The sequence below is a fragment of the Lepidochelys kempii genome, chromosome 6 (assembly GCF_965140285.1).
Source record: "Lepidochelys kempii isolate rLepKem1 chromosome 6, rLepKem1.hap1, whole genome shotgun sequence".
Taxonomy (NCBI): Eukaryota; Metazoa; Chordata; order Testudines; family Cheloniidae; genus Lepidochelys; species Lepidochelys kempii.
The window spans coordinates 67,906,784-67,925,557 of NC_136385.1; the positions used below are offsets into that span (position 1 = coordinate 67,906,784).

At 40.0% G+C, this 18,774-nt stretch overlaps 1 protein-coding gene across 11 annotated transcripts in view; it reads left to right on the forward strand.

The window, feature by feature from the left end:
* The window catches only part of SIPA1L1 (signal induced proliferation associated 1 like 1), a 381,563-nt gene that overhangs the window by 351,220 nt on the left and 11,569 nt on the right, over positions 1–18,774 (forward strand). For 10 of the 11 annotated variants that reach the window (XM_073348513.2, XM_073348511.2, XM_073348522.2 and 7 more), the window contains 5 exons: positions 987–1,111; positions 7,617–7,735; positions 9,062–9,507; positions 15,672–15,911; positions 16,877–17,096. In XM_073348513.2, the coding sequence (XP_073204614.1) occupies positions 987–1,111; positions 7,617–7,735; positions 9,062–9,507; positions 15,672–15,911; positions 16,877–17,096 (1,150 nt within the window). The remainder of the gene's footprint in view (positions 1–986; positions 1,112–7,616; positions 7,736–9,061; positions 9,508–15,671; positions 15,912–16,876; positions 17,097–18,774) is intronic. The other variant, XM_073348520.2, reaches the window with a different exon arrangement.

Here is an 18,774-nt window from a genome sequence, read left to right on the forward strand (position 1 = left end):
CATGTGTTGGACCAACTTCTGTTGGTGGAAGGTACAAGCTTTCAAGCTGCACAGAGATCTTCCTCAGCTCTGTGTACCTTCTACCAATAGAACTTGGTGCAGTAACAGCTATTACCTCCCCAACCTTGTCTCTCTCATATCCTGGGACCAACATGGCTACAGCAACACTGAAAGCAATCATTGTTAAAGAACGGATTGCCCCCCCTAATTTTTCACTCATTTTTGGCTGAAGAATTAAAAATCTCATGTTAATGCCTATTGGTATGGGAAATTGCAAAAAACAAATTCAATTATGATATAAACATTCAACTTTTTCCCAGGTGCCACTTGTTTGTGACAAATAGTTCTCTCATAACCAGTGCTTAATTTGTAATGAAAAAAGTGCTGGGGCTCAACAATTTTTTACATTCATAACTGATGCAGCAAGCCCAGAGGTGCCGGGGCTATAAACTGCCAAGCCTAGAGGTGCCAGGGCTTAGCCTTGGCAAGACCTGGCACAAAGTAAGCACTGCTCAAAACTCAATGCTAGTCAACTGAAAAAGGTAAACCTACTGTTTACATTAGTAAAAACAACTAACACTTTTTGAACCTTCCAGAATACATCTTGCAACAAAATAATTTAGCATATTTTAAGAACAAAAAAAGTTCATCTGATTTAGCATGCTGACTGGTGATTTAGTACACAGTTAGGACCCATTTTTGGTTAAATAATTTTTTTTAACTGAAACCAGCAGTTCTTGAACAGAGGTGCTCAGTAAATTAATGGTTTAGTATATATACTGTGTATTTTATAAACAAGAGGTGGTAAGTGACCCCCAACAACTGAAAGGAAAAGTATTATAAATCCCACAAGCAGCTATGTTTCTGGATTTCTGGGTCAAGTTACTTGATATCATAACCGTTTTTCTGTAAGTGCTATTTTTCTACATGGGATTTAAGCATAATTAAAACTGTTGTCTACCTTTGTTTTGGGGACACTACAACAGGTTCGGAATGAGTCGTAGATCCCCTGCCTCTATTGACAGGCAGAACACGCAGACGGATACTGGTAGCAGCGGCAAATCCACACCAAGCTGGCAGAGGAGTGAGGATAGTATTGCTGACCAGATGGGTAGGTAATTAAGTTCTGCAGTAAGCAAATGGTGTTAACCACAAGGTGACTTTGGTAATATATTTCTCCATGCAGTGGGAGAAGCTTCTAAACCACTGTATTTTCTCTTTGTGAATGTTACTCTCATTAATTAGAATGAATTATTAGATTTTAGATATACTTCCATCTGTGTCTTTGAGACCTCTGAGTATCACCTGAGGAAGGACTGAAGTTATTCTGAGGCTAAACTTTCCATAATTCTCCCACTCTCTGGAACACCCTGTCCTTAAGAAGTGGTTGGATAGACATGGTTATTAGTTTGTCTTGTTGTTGAAGGCTTGTTTGACCTCACCTACTCTCCCCAGTGGTTTGGCTTAGTTTAATTTTCGCTTAGTTTATCTTAAGTGTTTGTAATGTTCCCTTTCAAATGGTGCTATATAAATGCAAATTGATTGATCATTGAAGCTATAAAAATCCCATGTGCAAAATGGAAAAAATGCAATTTAAGTTTAAATAGTAAAATAAATCTTTAGCTTGATTAGAATTGCCTTCCACCAGTGTATACATTTTCTTTGCATTTTGCAATTAAGTTGTCAGCTGAAGAAATATATTAACTACATAAAATAGCTGGGTACTGAAGATTTGCATTGTTAAGCCCTCATTTGGAGTATCAGTACATAGACCTTTTCCTTCTTTATATATCGCTGTTGTGCACTAAGATGACATCTTGACACCAGTTGATACCAATGAGAGTCTGACACTGATACAAGTTTTGCACTACAATAGCCAACCAGTTGCATTGTTGCAATATGACTAGTTTGGTCAAGGTTGCTATTTTTTTAAATTCCTCTGTTATAGGTTAGTAGGAGTTCAGGACATTTTAGGACCAAGGAATTGAAGCTATTCTTGGAAGTCCATATCTTTCCCAATCTTGTCTGCACATCAGACCTTCTTACTGCATTGTAGTTCACTATTATTCCTATATAAATGTGCTAGTCTTGAACACAGAATAAAGGATCCAGTGAATGCAGCAGACATTTGGGAAGTGCAATGTGATTCTCAGGTTCTGAACACATACTTTGTTCGAGTAACTTCAGAGCCTCAGTGAGCTGTGCCTTATTACTGAAGACATCTGTCATCCCCTCCTCCTTTCTCCTTTTAACATGGAAAACCTGTGATTATACTCATCTGTTATTCTCATTTTGACAGAATGATTTTCAATTGCATATGTTTTCATATTGTTGTGATGGTAACCACACATGTAAAACTGATCTCTTGTTCAGCATTACTTCTGCAGCTTCTCTGCTGTGTATTGGCGCTGGCATTGGATAGAGCTGCCAGCAAGTTCTGCTGTGGAATGTTAGATACTACAGTATTGGCTTAAAGAAAGTGAAAGGAGCTGTAAAAATTGTGTTTCTGGTGGGAAAGGTGGTTCCAAGATTCATCAAAAGCAAACAAAGAGGATACAGGGCTATAATCTCAGTATCTCTCTTGGGTAGTGTCCTGCATTCAGACAGTTCTGACTGTAAGCTGCCTCTCTGTCTAGAAGCTGTAATGCCAGTTCTGATGAGTCTATGTAGCAGTTTGGTTCACCACAAAATAAGTAGAATTCTTTAGCTTTAAGAAGGCAGTATTAGGGTTTGTAAATAGGTAGGACATAAGGCATGGTAGATTCACACAAAGCTGTGTCTGCTTCACCCTAGACTTTAAAGAATTTTTGTCCATTGCACCTAATCACCATTTTGTCACTTTTACCAGAAGAGGACTCATTAGGGCTAGAATGATAATAATGCTCTAGATAAAGGTTGAGAGAGAGTAGCTATATTGAGGAGGTTTGGGTAGCTCTCATCTGTACTTTGCCCAGTTTCAACTGGTTGACCAAGCTTGCAAACACCTTATGCTACACTTGATGCAATTACTGTTTGTCTGTGGGTAGGAAGGTAACATGATAACTTCTGAATGCTGCATTCAATCAATTCCAAATTTTCTGGGAATGTTCTAGCCATCAGTAACCAAAACACTATTGATTTGGGGAAAAATTAGTGGTGGCAGAGTTTGGGGACCATGGTATGTGGGGAAGAGGGAAAACAGCCCCTGGCATGGGAAGAAGGTGGGAATGAGGGACAGGTAGGGCCTCTGGCATAGGAGGAAGGGGGAATGATGAACATGGAAAGAAGTGGGAATGGGGATGCAACCTAGTATAGGGGGAAGGGTAAATGGGGAGCAGACAGACTCGCCTTCAGGGAGAAGAGATGAAGGGAATGGGGGCAAACACAGAGCCACTGCCATGGGGGAGAATAGGGGACCCTGAAATGGAGGCAGGGAGGAAGGGGGGCACATAGAACCCCTGGTGGACGAAAAGGTTGAAAGAACCTAGTATGGGGGAAGGAGGAGACACAGCTGTGCGGGAAGGGCAGTACACAGAGCCCTTGGAATGGGGTAAGTGGGAAATGGGGAGCGCACACAGCCGTGGGGAAAATGGAGCCTGTGGGGGAAGTGGGAACAGGGGTGCACACAAGAGTTGCCAGCATGGTGGGGGAGAATTGGGAACCTTGGTATGGGAGGAGAGATAATGGGCGGGCCACACAGAACCGTTGGCAGCAGGGGAGAATGGAATCCCTGAGACAGTGCGGGATAGGAGGGTGGAATGTAGGGAGCTCGTGAGGAGGGATTCAAGGAGCCCCTGGGAAGTGCGATAAACTCAGCCTAGATTCATAGATACTAAGGTCAGAAGGGACCATTATGATAATCTAGTCTGACCTGCACAACGCAGGCCACAGAATTTCACCCACCCTCATCTGCGAAAAACCTCTCACCTATGTCTGAGCTATGGAAGTCCTCAAATCGTGGTTTAAAGACTTCAAGGAGCAGAGAATCCTCCAGCAAGTGACCCGTGCCCCATGCTACAGAGGAAGGCGAAAAACCTCCAGGGCCTCTTCCAATCTGCCCTGGAGGAAAATTCCTTCCTGACCCCAAATATGGCCTACAAAAACTATGAAGTGTGTGACCCTCTAGTACTCTAAGTTCCTTGGTTTTTGTAAGCACAATTTTCTCTTAAATGTTGCATTTTAAGAATGCAGAGTATTCAGTATCTCTAGAAGGTCCATGTGAAGAACTGTCACCAAGACCCATCCACTTTTAGCTCTTTGAAAGCAAATATATACTGCTGGGGAACTTTCCATGCAAGACCTCTATATTCTATAGCGACCTCTCAGAAAAGAATTAACTGCTTTTTTTATTCAAACACCTCCTTATCCACTTACCTTAAATTGATATAAGGCACACTTAAACCAAGTACGAGTGTCCGCACAAGTTGATTGCCCACATTTAATTAATTCCATTTCTAAATTGTTTTAGTTAAATTGGTACAACTTTCTCATGTAGACAAGGCCAAATATATGCTGTTCCTTCACGTCATTGCAGAACTGTATTCCACTCAAGAGTGTATGCGCCCAATGCACTGAAGCCAGAAATTTTGCTTACCAGTCCCTGTTGGGGCAGCACTTGCGCCCTCATAGCCTCTTCCATGCCTATATCAGGGTGACACTATTCTGACCCCGCTCAGTTCCTTCTCACTGCCCGTGGCTTGAGTTGGAGCCTGCCATGTGGATTTTACCTGTCAGTTTCTGACGACAACAGTGTGATTGTCTGTAAATTGTTAATTAGCAGTACCCTTGTAGACAGTTTAGGAATTAGTTCTGTTTATAGTGTTATATGGTGGTATGCCCTCACCAGATTTAAGCTCCATCCTTTTTGTGGGGTGGCATTTCCAAATAACAATCCCCATACATGTTGTTTGTTGTGTTTTAGGAGAGAGAGACAATAAAGAGTGCTCCATTTGCTATTCCTTTAAGAAAAGCACTCAAGTTGCCTTGGACTTGTGTTTAAAACAGCACCTCCTGGAAGAAGCCATGAAGCCAGATTTAGCCCTGGGGCCCTCCGCAGATCACCAGGGCCATCAGTCTTCAGAGCTGGTGTGGACCCTGGATAGGCCACCAGATTCAGACTCTCTTCTCAGAGAAAAAGGGACCAGTCCCCTTCCTCTGCTCCCCTGAGGAAAAGAACTCATAAAACTAATCAGAGCCACTCCCAGGCTCAAAGAGACTCTTCCTCCTCTTCTAAGAGGAATGTGGCATACTGCCATGTCTCAGTGAAGAGGGCTTCTTGGCTGCAGAACTCAGGCATTGCTGTGTACATAAAAAAGAGCATAGAAGACATACTATTTGATGGACAGTCTTTGTTTTCTGAAAAGACACATGAGAAGTTACATTTTTTTAAGAATTCCAGGCTATGTTACGGTTTCTCTCAGGTATCCTCAAGCTGAAGTTGGACCATGCCACATTGATTCTTATTGCATCAGGTTGGCCAAGACAGTGTTCGTTCTTTGACCTAAGTCTGTCTGTTCAAACTCCCAGATCTCGTGTTTATCTTCCCAACCTAGTGACTCAGCACCCTGGCCAGGTTGCACATCTGGCACTGAGCAGTGTTGCACTTCACAGTGTGGAAGGCTAGGTGAGAATTAAGATCAATGTTCAGAAGCAGTTAGGAGAGTTCTAATCACCTACTAGTACTACCTGTTTGGCCAAGTGAAAACATTTTTCGGTTTTGTCAATAAGAGAATGTTAACTTGTGTTCAGGAGATTTGGATTACTTATTTCATTTGAAGTCCTCGGATCTGGCTCTTATCTTGTTGAGGGACCACTTGGCAATGCTCTTGGCATTCCATCCTCCAATCCAAGGGAGATCAGTTTTCTCAAACTTCATGGTAGTGAGATTTCTGAAAGGCACTGTCCACCTGTTTCCACATGTTAAGGAAACAGTCCCATTGTGGGACCTCTGTACTGTACTGGCAGCCCTCATGGGTCCTCCATTTGGGTTAGTAGCATCATGCTTCTTGTCTCTATATCTTCTGCAAAAAGAGTAAGCAAACTGCAAGCCCTTACGGCATGGCCTCTATATACACAGTACTTCAAAGACAAAGTGTCCTTGAGGCCACATCCAAAGTTTTTGTCCAAAATAGTTTTGCAGTTTCACCTTAACCACGCTATTTACTTACCTGTATTCTTTCCTAAGACACACTCGAATGCAGATGAACAGCAGCTTCATACGTTAGATAATGAGATGGTGCCTGACATTCTGTCTGGAAAGAATTAAATCATTTTATTCATTACCACCTCAGCTCTTTGTCTCTTATGTGGATCAGATGAAAGGTCGGCCAGTATCTGTGCAGACAATTTCTAGATTGATAACTTCCTGCATTACCATAGCTTATGGAGTAGCTCAGACCACACCCCTACAGTCTTTACGGGCTCATTCAACAAGGGCTCAAGCCTCGTCAATTGCATTTTTCAGTGATATTTCAATCTTGGACATTTGCAGAGCTGCTGCATGGTTTTCTGTACATTCTTTTGCCAAACCTTATGTGATTACCACAGCATCTAGGTCAGATGGGAAAGGAAGTCAGTTGGGAAGGCAGTTCTGCAGTCATTGTTTAAGAAGACTCCAAGCCCTATCTCCTACCAGTATTGTTTGAGAATCATCGCAGTGGAATACATGTCTGCAACCAGTTGGGGGAAAAAATGATTACCTACCTGTACTATAACTTGTTCTTCAAGATGTGGGTGCAGATACGTATTCCATGACCCATCCTTTGTCCTAGTCTTGGATTCTGGTGCAAAGGAACTGAGGGTGGTTGGGGCAGTGCTGCCCTTATTTAGCCATGGGAGGGGCTATGAGGACCAGAGGGCATGAACATTGCCCTGAAGGGTACTACTAAGCAAAGTTCTCTTGCTTCGATGGGCTGAGCACAGGTGCACCTGAGTGGAACACACATCTGCACCCACATCTCGAAAAACAAGTTACGCTACAGGTCAGTAACCGGATTTTCATGGAGTACAGTCAAAACCATTGAGTGGCATGGAAATAGTATGCCAGATGATATTGCTATTTAGGACTAGACAATAGATTCTTTTAAAAATATCTGTTTGTTTTCAATGGTTTGATGAGAAATACTTGGGGTACTTCTATAAGATATGGTTGAAGTTCAAAGGGGAAATAAATGTGTATAGTTAAGTGATCACTGTAACTTGTCTGTTCTGCCTTGCTGACAGTACAACTAAACAGGGATGGACCTCAAGCTTTCTAATTTATTCTCCTCTGGCCATGTGAACAAAGAGACATTCATTTTTACGATACGCCAGCACCTGGTTTAATATCCTGGCCCCATCCTCCTGGACACTTGAGGCACAGTCCTCACCTGATGTAAATATTCATGGCTCCATTGACTTCAGTGGAGCTGTACTGATTTACTACAGGTGTGGATTTGGCACTTGTTTTACAAGCGGTTTGTATACCATACATTCTGTATTTTGAAATAAATTTATGACTGTCTGTCCAAAGGTTTTGGTTAATGACAGCAGTGGGGAAAATCAAACTGTAACATCAGATTTCAAGTTTTCTTAATTTGTCTCACATGCCCCTACAGTGCATATACTGTGTAAGTGCAATGTTGCTTGCTGTGTTGCAGAACCCACATGCCATCTCCCAGCTGTATCAAAAGTACTGCCATCCTTCAGAGACAGCCCCAGTGGAAGACTGATGAGGCAGGATCCTGTCGTTCATTTGTCTCCAAATAAGCAGGGTCATGTAAGTTAACTTATTAAAAATTATTTTTAAATGTTTGACTCTGTTTCTGCCCAAAAGGTCTGGGTGCCGTTCAAAGGCAAAGTATCTTTCAAAAACATAGTTATAAAATCAGCAAAAAACCATACTTCTCTGTTAGAATATAGAGGAGTCAGCAAAGCAGATCTGCTGCCTTTTCAGTATTCCAGAAGCTAAGCACGGCTCTAATAGCAAATTTCTTAGCAGAAATATTTTACTGCCAATTGAACAGTAGGTTTTTGGTCTGGTGCCTGGTGATAAGTGGAGTATTTGTGGGAACTCTGATTATTCCCAAAGGAAGTATCCTTTGTAAATCCCCATAGCTAGTCCCAGGCCACAGATGCAAGACTTGGGCAATTTACCAAAAATGCTTCATATGGCAGTGTTTAGAAGCTTGGCGCAGCAGTCCATACACATACGTTGAAATATAAATATAAATAGCATTTCTCTTGCCTCTACACTTGTTTTTGTTTTCATTTTTCTTTCTTTAGCTAGTCTCTCTCATTTATTTCCTTTAAATGTGATCATAACTTTTTCCTTAGTTGGAAAGGTTCTTCCATAATAGCTGCTGGAGTCCTGCCTGAAGGAGTTTTTCTTACCTTTATATACATGTTCAATCACTGAATAGAAAACTACATCCTTCTGACCCTGTAGAACTGGGTAGGAACACCCTTTGGAGCTTGTCATACATACATCTGTTTGTGAAGCATGCAGCATTCCCAGTAATTCATTTCAGTGTTTATTTGCAAAGGAGATTGCTGCTGAGGAAGCAGTGAGCTTCCTAGTAAAGGGGGATCTGAGTAGCCAGAGATGCCCATTCTGTCCTTTCTCAAACTTTTGGGTAAGTAATCAGATTATTGAAATAACACATGCTTCAGTTGTGGATTGATGGATTCTCGTGTTCTAACCACCTTAAAATCTGTGCTGTCTTTAATTATAAGCACTGTTGAAGAATTGGGCACTTTTCTATGGTTATGCAGTTGCGATTGAATATCACAAGCTTAAACGTGAATGGTCATTTTTACTTGTGAGCAGGCTTAGTACAGGTGACTAAATTTTAAAGTAAATGGTGTAAAAATATTGTGGGGCAAATTAGACTTCCTCTGATAAATTAAGGCATGACCGCCCAAAGTCATACCAAGCTTTTAAAATGGGCATTAAACTTATGGCCTGAGTTATGTCTGCGAATTTTAGACTTTCTAAGTCCCCTCAGACATGTGTAAAAGTAGAGCTTCCGTAGTGCAGTTGTGCCTTCTTTGTCTTGTCTTCTTTGTGATCATTCTGAATTAAAGTCATGAACATTTTTTGTAGTCTGACAGCCACTACTCCAGCCACTCCAGCAGCAATACTCTCTCCAGCAATGCCTCCAGTGCCCATAGTGATGAGAAATGGTATGACAGTGGCGACCGCACTGAGTCAGAGCTGAACAGCTACAACTACCTTCAAGGGACTTCAGCTGATAGTGGCATAGATACCACCTCCTACGGCCCCAGCCATGGCAGCACAGCTTCTCTGGGAACCTCAGCAACGTCTCCTCGATCAGGGCTTGCAAAGGAGAAAGTGACACCACTGTGGCATAGTTCCAGTGAAGTAGTCTCCATCGCAGACAGGACTTTAGAAAAAGAAAGCCATGTTGTAGACCGGAAGACGGAGTCTTCACTAAGCCTGGATATTCACACCAAGAGTCAACCAGCTTCCAATCCTTTAACAAGAGAGAACAGTGCTTATAGTCTTAGTGATGCCGTTTCCCACACAAGGTAATTTTCTCTCAAGTCATGACTGATGCCCCTTCCACCTTCACTTTCTCTCTCTTTAACATATCGGAGATGAGAAGTGAGTGTTAAGGGAAAATTGTGTGCCTGTTTTGGCTAACCCAGAGGTTTGAAAGATCCCACTGTGTAAGGTGTTTGACAGTGGACACTGCATGTGGTATTTGTATCTCCCACTGGTGGGTCCAGTCAGTCTAAGGAGTGTGTGAATATTTGTGATAGCAGGAACATGCTCCACTCTACCACTGTTACACATGATGTAAGATTTTAGTATGATAGGTGTATTATAGGGAACATCGTGCAAGCATTGCTTTTCAAATCATTGTCAACAAGGGGATAAATAAATTTAACGATGCCCATTTGATTTTGGAATTTTTGTTTCTTTTTTTTCAAGTGGTGGTTGTTTCATACAGGAAAATATAGCTATACATTTGCTTCCTCTGTCCACGCCCCCCAGTCTTTTTGTTTAGAAACTTGGGAGGTAGTGCCATCTAATACATGCAGTAAGGGACAAGGAAATGAGGAGACCTTGATTCTTAGTACCCACTCTACTACTGACTGTGTGTATGACATAGGCCAGGCGCCTTACCTTTTTGTCTCAGTTTCTCCATTTGTAAAATGAAGATAATGAACATCTGTGTAAAGTGCTTTGAGCTCCTTAGATGAAAGGCCCTCATTTACAAATGAATCATAAAAATTAGAGGTGAAAAAAAATTCAGATCTTCTAGCTTAATTCCCAAAATACTAAATATAATTATTTTTAAAATGTTATTAATCATTGTAAGAAGAAAAATGCATCTGTGCTATAGTACTAAGCAAAAAACCTAAATCTGCAAGGGAAAGCATTTATCATTTTTTTTCCTTCCTGGTTTTAGGCAGGCAGTTGCATTTATTATTATTTGTATTAATTTCTTTGTATTTTTAAGAGACAGCTAAGATATCTAGTGGGCTGGAGGGTAGAAAATATGATGCTAACAGTTCTTCAGTCTGACAGTTCTGTTACAGGAGAAATGAGATGAGGCAAAGCTGGAGATTTACCATCCAGTTTAACAGCTTCTGATAGTGTAGCTGGAAGTTGGGGTTGCCACAGAGTCTGTAATGCAGTGATTGATTTCCTTGCACTCAGTGTCACGTTAATTTGAGTTAGGGATTTTATTAATGGGGTTCCATACTATTCTGTCTGTGTTCTAGGGGCATTGTAGGCATTAAGTGCCTCCTTATGTTAAGCATCTCTTTACACTGATTTTTTTACCTGACATATATAACTTTTATTTTAAGACAATGCTGGAAAGTTGCCAGCAACATTTTTGTTTAGAATAAATTTTTCAGAAAGGAGAAAAAGGACCATGGTAAATCCCTGGGTTACAGTAAGTACTAAAAGCTACACTGTGAAGATATTCTTAACAGTAAAAACGTGTTTGGGCTGTTGAGGTTCTAGAATTCTCTCCTCCATGCAGCAAATAGTGTCAATAAAAAAGTGGCAGAGAATGAAAAGAAAAAAGGAAACTTGATATCATGAAATATATACAAACTGATACCAACTGATAGTAGGGTTAGCCTGTCAAACCATCTCATTAATTCGCTGTACTATAGCAATATGTCTCCAAACATGACATTTTTCTATGTTTTATTTGGTTTAACCCAATTCTCATTTCTCTAGTTACACTTAAATTGTTTGTTCCTGTAAATATTTTTTCAGAATGGAGTTGAATTTTCTTGATAAACTACTCTGGTTTTACACAAAATATAACAGTCTTGTTTTGCTTTATTTGAAAACAAACAAAAGTACAGTTCTTTACACAGAGAAATGATATAGTAATCTATAGAACAGAATTGAGGCACCCTAGTTTGGAAATATGGTCACACAGTACCTTGCAAAATTAATGCACAATATTTGGTCTGTTAGCCATGGAGAAAAGACAGACTACCTTGTATTCCCTCATTATTATTTTATAATTTTTGAACATTTAAAAATGCATTCAGTGCCTGAAAACAAAGTAAAAGAGCCCGCACTCTTGATTAGACATGACACTGTAAGTGAGGGTTACTGACAGGTCAGGAAGGAGAGAGGAAAGTCAAGAGTGACAATACGAACATGCTGTTACTCAATAAGGCATGTACACTTTTTGATGGTTCCACACACAACTTTTTTTTTTAGCCTCCCCTTCACTTCTTGTAGGCTTACCTTGTGACTGAAGTCCTAAAATACTTTTGGTATGATCTATAAAGGTAACCGTTCTGAGCTGGAGGAAGAGGAACTTAGTTTGGTGACAAAATGAACAGAGTTGCAGAAAATAAAATAACTGCAAATTAGGGTGTTTGTGCATTTAGACGACAGGAACAGTAATTAGTGTGCAGATCATTTGGCAGAGCATAAAAGAACTTGTACCTGAGAATTGGTGGCAAAATGTAAATTATAGTGATTACATTTTGCAGCAGTATTTCTGGCTGGGCTTTATTTTCCTTCTCCACCCCCATTCCCAAAATCTCTATTGATTATGCAGGTTTCTCATGGCGTCCCAGGAGGACTGCATTAATGTAGGGCGGTAATTACACAGAATCAGTATATCTGAACATCATTAACAGAAACCATATGCACTGATAGTTTGAATTTCATAAAATAAAAAAGGAAACATATGAATTGTCAGACTTTCATTTGCTCACTAGCTAAATGGTCTCTTGTGGTCTTCACTATCAAAACTAAAAACAAAATCCCTGATATTTCCATCCAGATATGGTATTAAATTGCTTTTTAAAAAGTTGTATTTCATGATTGGACAATATTTTGCTGAGTAGATGAGTAGAATCTAGGATTCTTTTATGGGTGTTGGAGGAAAAGATATTTTTTTATTCTTTCCTGTTACCACGCTCAAGTTCAGTGTAAAAACAACCTTTTCTCAAGCCTGAGGGTTGTACTCTGCTCCCTTCAGAGACAATCAAACTGTTCAGATTGCCAGCTTGAACAATGTGAATCCCTTACTTTCTTCCCAGGAATGGAATGTGCTGCCTCTACAGTGCTTCCAGCCCCTTCTGGCCCATGTAGACAGTACCCAAACTTGTGTCCCAAGCCTTCAGGTTCTATTCAGACAAACACCTTTACTTGTGCAGTGACCCACTGACTTCAGAGTGTTTGCACTGTGTAATTCAACAACTTGTGGATTGGGGGCTTTTGATCCCCGGGTGTCAACAGTACAGTATGCAGCCACTAAAGTACCAGGTTAATCCCTAGAATGTTCATGTTGTAAAACTGAGCACCTCCAAAAATATTTAATTATTTTATTAATTATTTAAATATTTGTATCTAAACAAGGACAAGTGGGGAGCAATGTAATATATATATAAACCAAGGACATCAAAAAATAAAAATTGTTGTGAGCTAACTTTTCTACCTCTCTGCCACCCCACTGTTCCTTGCATATTTCATGTGTTTGTTTACTATACCCTCTTCAGTGAAACATCTTGATAACAATAGGTATAAATAAACACATGGAATGTATTTGGAAATTTATTTACAAGCCCTCTCTTCCCTCCTCATTGATACTACTCCCTCTATAACTCTCCATTAACACTAACAATTCTGAAAAATAATGGGAATATTAATATTCCTACACAAAGGAAAAACCTCCAGTTCTCAAATGCACACTCCTTCTGAACTATAAAATATTTTAAAAACAGAACAGTCCCATACAATTTTCTTTTAAGATGCGCATCCCAGCTGAGCACTTGATACTTTAACTTGATAATGGAGATATCTCACAGATGGACTATGTTTCTCTCTCCCTCCTCCTTCCCCCCCCCCCCCAAAGGCAAGCAACTTCTGAATTTCTTTCTTTACTTCTGCTCTGTTTCCTTAGCAGAAGTGATATTTGTGCAGGTCATAAGTGGACAAAATTTGTGACATGCAATTTCAGGTGGACTGTGCTTTGACCTGCTAAGGGCAAGTTGTTCCCAGTTTTTTTCAATCTGGGAGTTTACTGGCAGATAACTGGAAGAAATTATGATTGTCAGCTGTATTTTATGGCCTGAACAGATTTAGAAAGAAAGTTTTGAATGGGAGCAGAACTGGAAATCAGGAGAACTGAGATTTTTCACACTAATTTGTGACCTTGGCAAATCATTTCTTATCTCTGACTCAGTTTCATTATCTGCTATTTAAAAAAAAAGGAATAACAATACCTTCTTTTGCAAAGGCCTTGAGATTTACAATTGAAAAGTGATATATAATATCAAATGTTCAGTATTATTATGAACGGTGTAGACAATAGGTTACCATATCTGATGCCTTAAATATCTTCTGTCATTGTTTCAGTAACAAATTATACAATGCACTTTCACATGACAGGATCACTGGAGAACTTGCTATCAGACTAAAAATTTAGGGTTCATTCAGCTACTAGTTAATTCAACCATCCATTTAATTTTTATTTCACAGTCAGAAAACACTGCTTTATACCAGAAACCTCATCTGTTTCAAATGCTAGAATTACTCTCTCACACACATACACACACACCCCCTCCAGTGCTCCAGTTATGGAGAAGACAGTGCACAAAAGTAAGGTAGAAAATTGTGTGTCAACGTCCTTAAAATATATGATGGCATTCCAGCACCGAATCTATACCTGAAGTTTTGCTGTAGTTACAGATGCCTCCACCTTTTTAAAGCATAACATAATATATAGTCGTCTTAAAATTTTGTGTTCTGATTCCTTCTTAGACAGCATCTAACTTTCATATCAACATATAAATGAAAACTAGTTTTATCCAGGACTCTCTTCCTGTGATGCAAACCAGCTGGAATGAGGCACTCTGTTTCTCTACATTCTTTGCCTAGACATATTATGTCAGGAATTAGAGATATTAAAAGTCAATCCGTTCAATTTCAGTTAAGGCCCAGTCTGCTGGACAGCAAATTAATTGCCTAGCCATTTTTCTTCTTTTTAATGAAACTGCTCTCACAGATTTGCTGTTTACACAGAGTGATATAAATAAGAAAATAACCTATTTAACCAACGTTTTCCTTCTTTCCCCAGTGTTACTTGCTCCCTTGTGCAACTGCCTTGAAATGACTAGGGAAAACTAGAAATAATTCAGCTTCATGGGGTAAAGGTTCAGTCCACCTGGAATGCTGTTTAGGGGGAATATGTATTAGCCAAATGATATCTTCCTCTTGATTAAATGCTCATAGTAAGAGGGTACAAAAGAAAAAAGGACTCTTCCTACTGTGGTGAGCAATCCTATTTTTTCCCTTAAACTTTTAGAATTGAAAATTAGGCTTTAAAATGCTAGGCACCCAAGCAACTGCATTGATCATGGCCTACATAACTCACAGACTTCACAGAAGAATGGTTCAGCTCTTGTAGAATCCTCAGGTCTTGGATCTCAATGAAGGTAAGTCCTCAATGTACAGTCAGTGCAGTCCTCCAGTACTGATGATGTTGCCCAGAGTCTTTCATCAAAGAAGTATTCAGTCTATTCATCCACACTGATTCCTAGCAGACCAAAACTCTGGTTTCCTCTAACTACTTATCCTCTCTTTCCGGTCTCCAGTCTTTTTTGGTAATACTGAAATGTAACAGTGAAACGTTTGTGTCTGCAGGACTCTCAAACGCTTCCATTTTTATCACATAGTAGAGAGTGTTGTCTCATGGTGGCATTGTCAGCTGTGACAGCAGCAGACTCTGAATTATGAGCAATAATGAATAAGGCCAGTAATATATATCCTCTAGCGTTATATATTATTGGGATTTCTTTGATACTAAAAAAATCTCTTGGTATTGATAAGGCTGGTCTTGTGGATAAAATACTGAGCTAGGACTCTCACCTGGGTTCTCTTGCTAGCTCAGCCAAGACTTCTTGTGTTACCCTGAAGTCACTTAATCTCTCTGTGCCTTAGGTTACCCATCTGTAAATTTGGGGTGATACTTTTTTACCTCACAGGTGGCTTGTGAAGTTTAATTCATTTGGTTTTCGAAAGTGCTTTCCGGTCTGATGGAAGGCATGAGAGAACAGCACAGTATTATTATTATTAGCTTTACATCACAATAATACTACTTTGGGTTCCTGCTAACCAAATGCAGTTTTAAAAAAAGTTACATAAGATGCATACACACACATTTAAGTTAAGCTTTGTCTTTGTTATGCTTCTCTCCCAGTACCATGAGCTCACGACATTCTGCCAGCCCAGTTGTTTTCACCAGTGCCAGAAGTTCACCTAAAGAAGAGCTTCATTCTGCTACTTCCCCACAGCTCGCACCTTCTTTCTCCTCCTCCTCTTCCTCCTCCTCTGGTCCTAGGACTTTCTACCCTCGCCAGGGTGCTACTAGCAAGTATCTGATTGGATGGAAAAAACCTGGAGGGACAATAAACTCTGTGGGGTTTATGGATACCAGAAAGTAAGAGCGTTTTTTTGGTTCTATTGTTTGGTTGTTAACTTAAACATGAAGAAGCACTGAAATCCAGAGAAGTTTCCCGTATGGAAAGGTCCGATAGAATTTAATGTTATGATCAGACCTCTATAGAACTTTAGAATCTCTACCCTAGAATTCCATAGTGTGGCTTAAAAATTCTATAGCTTGGTTATCATTTTTCGTTACTTTGTAAAAGTTTTTAAAGTAATTTCTATAGAAATTCTATAGAATGCAGTAGACTTCATCTTTATTAAATTGTAGGATTTTTCTTTAGAGAATTTTTAAATGAAACTCAAAATATTAATTGAACAAATGAAAAAACCATCCTCAACACTGAGTGTGTTGTCCCTTAGATTCTTCGTTTTGTTCCCACATTCTAAGACTTGCATCAAGAGATTTGTGATTTGGGGTCTCAGATGACCTTGAAAGGTGGAGGTTGGAAAAATGCATATCAGAACCATTGACCCTCTACAGTGGAGATTCAGATGTCTGGGCAGTTAGGGATGCTTTGAAATCATTATTGGTGTTAAGTACAGCATTCCCAGATGATGCCAGTAACTGCAATGGGCCACTGAAGGGAATGCTAGATAGAAGCTAAAATAAAAAGTATTTTGTACAAGTTATACACTGGAAGCCAGTTAAAAGAATCGGGACATTTGGTATGTTTAAGCATTCAGCTAGTATTTAACAGACTTTAGTTTATATAATTGATTTTTGTTCTTATATATTTGTTCATTCTTTGAATAGGTACATCCCTTTAATAGGGAAATTTATTATGGTGCACTTTTCATGCATTGGAAGTTGATGCTTTCAACAGGTTTCGTTTATATGGGACTTTACTGTATTATACAAAACTTTATCTTAATCTTCCCATACCCACATCCTCCCTCTCTACACCATTTTTCCCTCTGAAAATCTTGATGATGCTTTACTGCTTATTACGTTTATAGATCCAGCCCCGAGTGGCTTTGGGTCCTGAACATGTCTGTTCCCTTCCCTTTAAGACGACACCAGAGTGATGGCAATGAAATGACCCATCCACGGTTGCGTGCATCAGCCAGAGATCTACGGGCATCACCAAAACGAGCATCCCAGTCCACTGTTGAGGAAGAGCTGAAGAAACTGATAGATCTTGACAGCCCAACGCCAGAGTCCCAGAAGAATTTTAAGGTATGCTACAGAAATGGATCATCCTCTTTTGTCACTGTTAAGTGAAATTCAGGAGGCAGGTGGAGACCAGGGGACCAGAGCTCCATTGACTTCAGAGATCTATGCCAGTTTACAGCAGCTGAGGATCTGGACCCAATCACTTCCTTAGTGTCTGAGTGCACCATGCATAAAGCATTGTTCATCACTGTTGAAAACAACATAAAAGTCTAACTGAAACTGCAGTGTTGTGTACCTCATGGAAAATGTGAACACTGTCAACTCTAAGGAGAGTTGATGGCATTCACCTCTTTACAGGAGCTGCTCAGCACCTCACAACATCCTGTAAGTTTCTCAGATGAAACTTTCCTGTTCTCATCCATAACAACAAAACAGAACCCAAAATTTTAATCTTCCCTGAATTCTTAGCATGGACACAACGCTGGCCATTTGCTTTATCAACTGCTGGAAGGTAGCACTTAAGGAATGGTTTTGGTATTCCAGCCGTTGCAATGGTGTTGCAGTTTTTTGTGCCATCCTTTGAGGAGACTAACATACTTAATTGAAGAGAACACCTAAAACAAATATTTTACATACATACTAAATCCATTCAGAAAAATTTCCTAAGGTTTCATCAGAAATTGTAATAACTTATATTTTTAAATACTAATAAAATAGAAAATTTTCAAGAGAGTGTTTTGATTTCTATAGTGTCGGTGTACTAAGCCAATGATTAACAGTTCAGGGTTGTCATCCAGGACCCAAATGGTTTCCAAAGCAGCCATGCAAAAGAGAGAGATTGCAGCTTCTTTCTCTGCTTGTCAAAACCCAAAAAGTCTTATTAAAACTTATAAGTGCCAGATTCCATATACAGACTTTTTTTCAAATATTACCTTAGAGGCTGGAGAGAAAAAAGTTTGCCATGGGGAAGATTTTTTTTTTTTAACAGTATAGTAGTTTATAAGAGGAAGGAGGCATAAGGGGAAACACCCTCTTCCTGACCTGTAAACGGGCACCTATTGTCTTTTCAAGAAATTCCATTTAAACTGTTAATTGTCCCAGAGACCATGAATAGCGTGTATCTTTTGTGAGCTTCTTTCTTTATTGACTATGCACAACGAGTTCAATCTTTCCAGTATCCTTCATTTTCTTGGTGACTAGGATCAGTGTGTCAGCTCAGCCTAGTGACCTGCTCAATTTTATCAATGCTATTATATCTACCAGTAATGAAAATAAATGTTAAAATTTAAACATAATTATAATTTCTACCCAGTGCACAATTTGTACTTCATGTTAGGTGAAGAAATGTGGCCCTCCTTAGCTACCTGAATCTTTTTATTTTGTGTGTGTTTGTTTGTTTGTTTGTTTGTTTTGCAGCACTTCTTGTATTTGGTAATTGAGAGGTCCTGTTTCCTGGTAGGATAGGCAGTTTTTTTGTCTCCTAATCTTTCTGCCTTCTCATCCCTTCCCTTCTCCCTGTCATCTTCAGTTCTCCTGCCCATCTCGCCTTCTCTTCTCTCTTCACACCCGTCACCTCCATGCCATCTTCCTCTAACTCAGTGGTTCCCAAACTTGTTCCACCACTTGTGCAGGGAAAGCCCCTGGCAGGCTGAGCCAGTTTGTTTACCTGCTGCCTCCGCCAGTTCGGCCGATCGCGGCTCCCAGTGGCCACAGTTCGCTGCTCCACACCAATGGGAGCCGC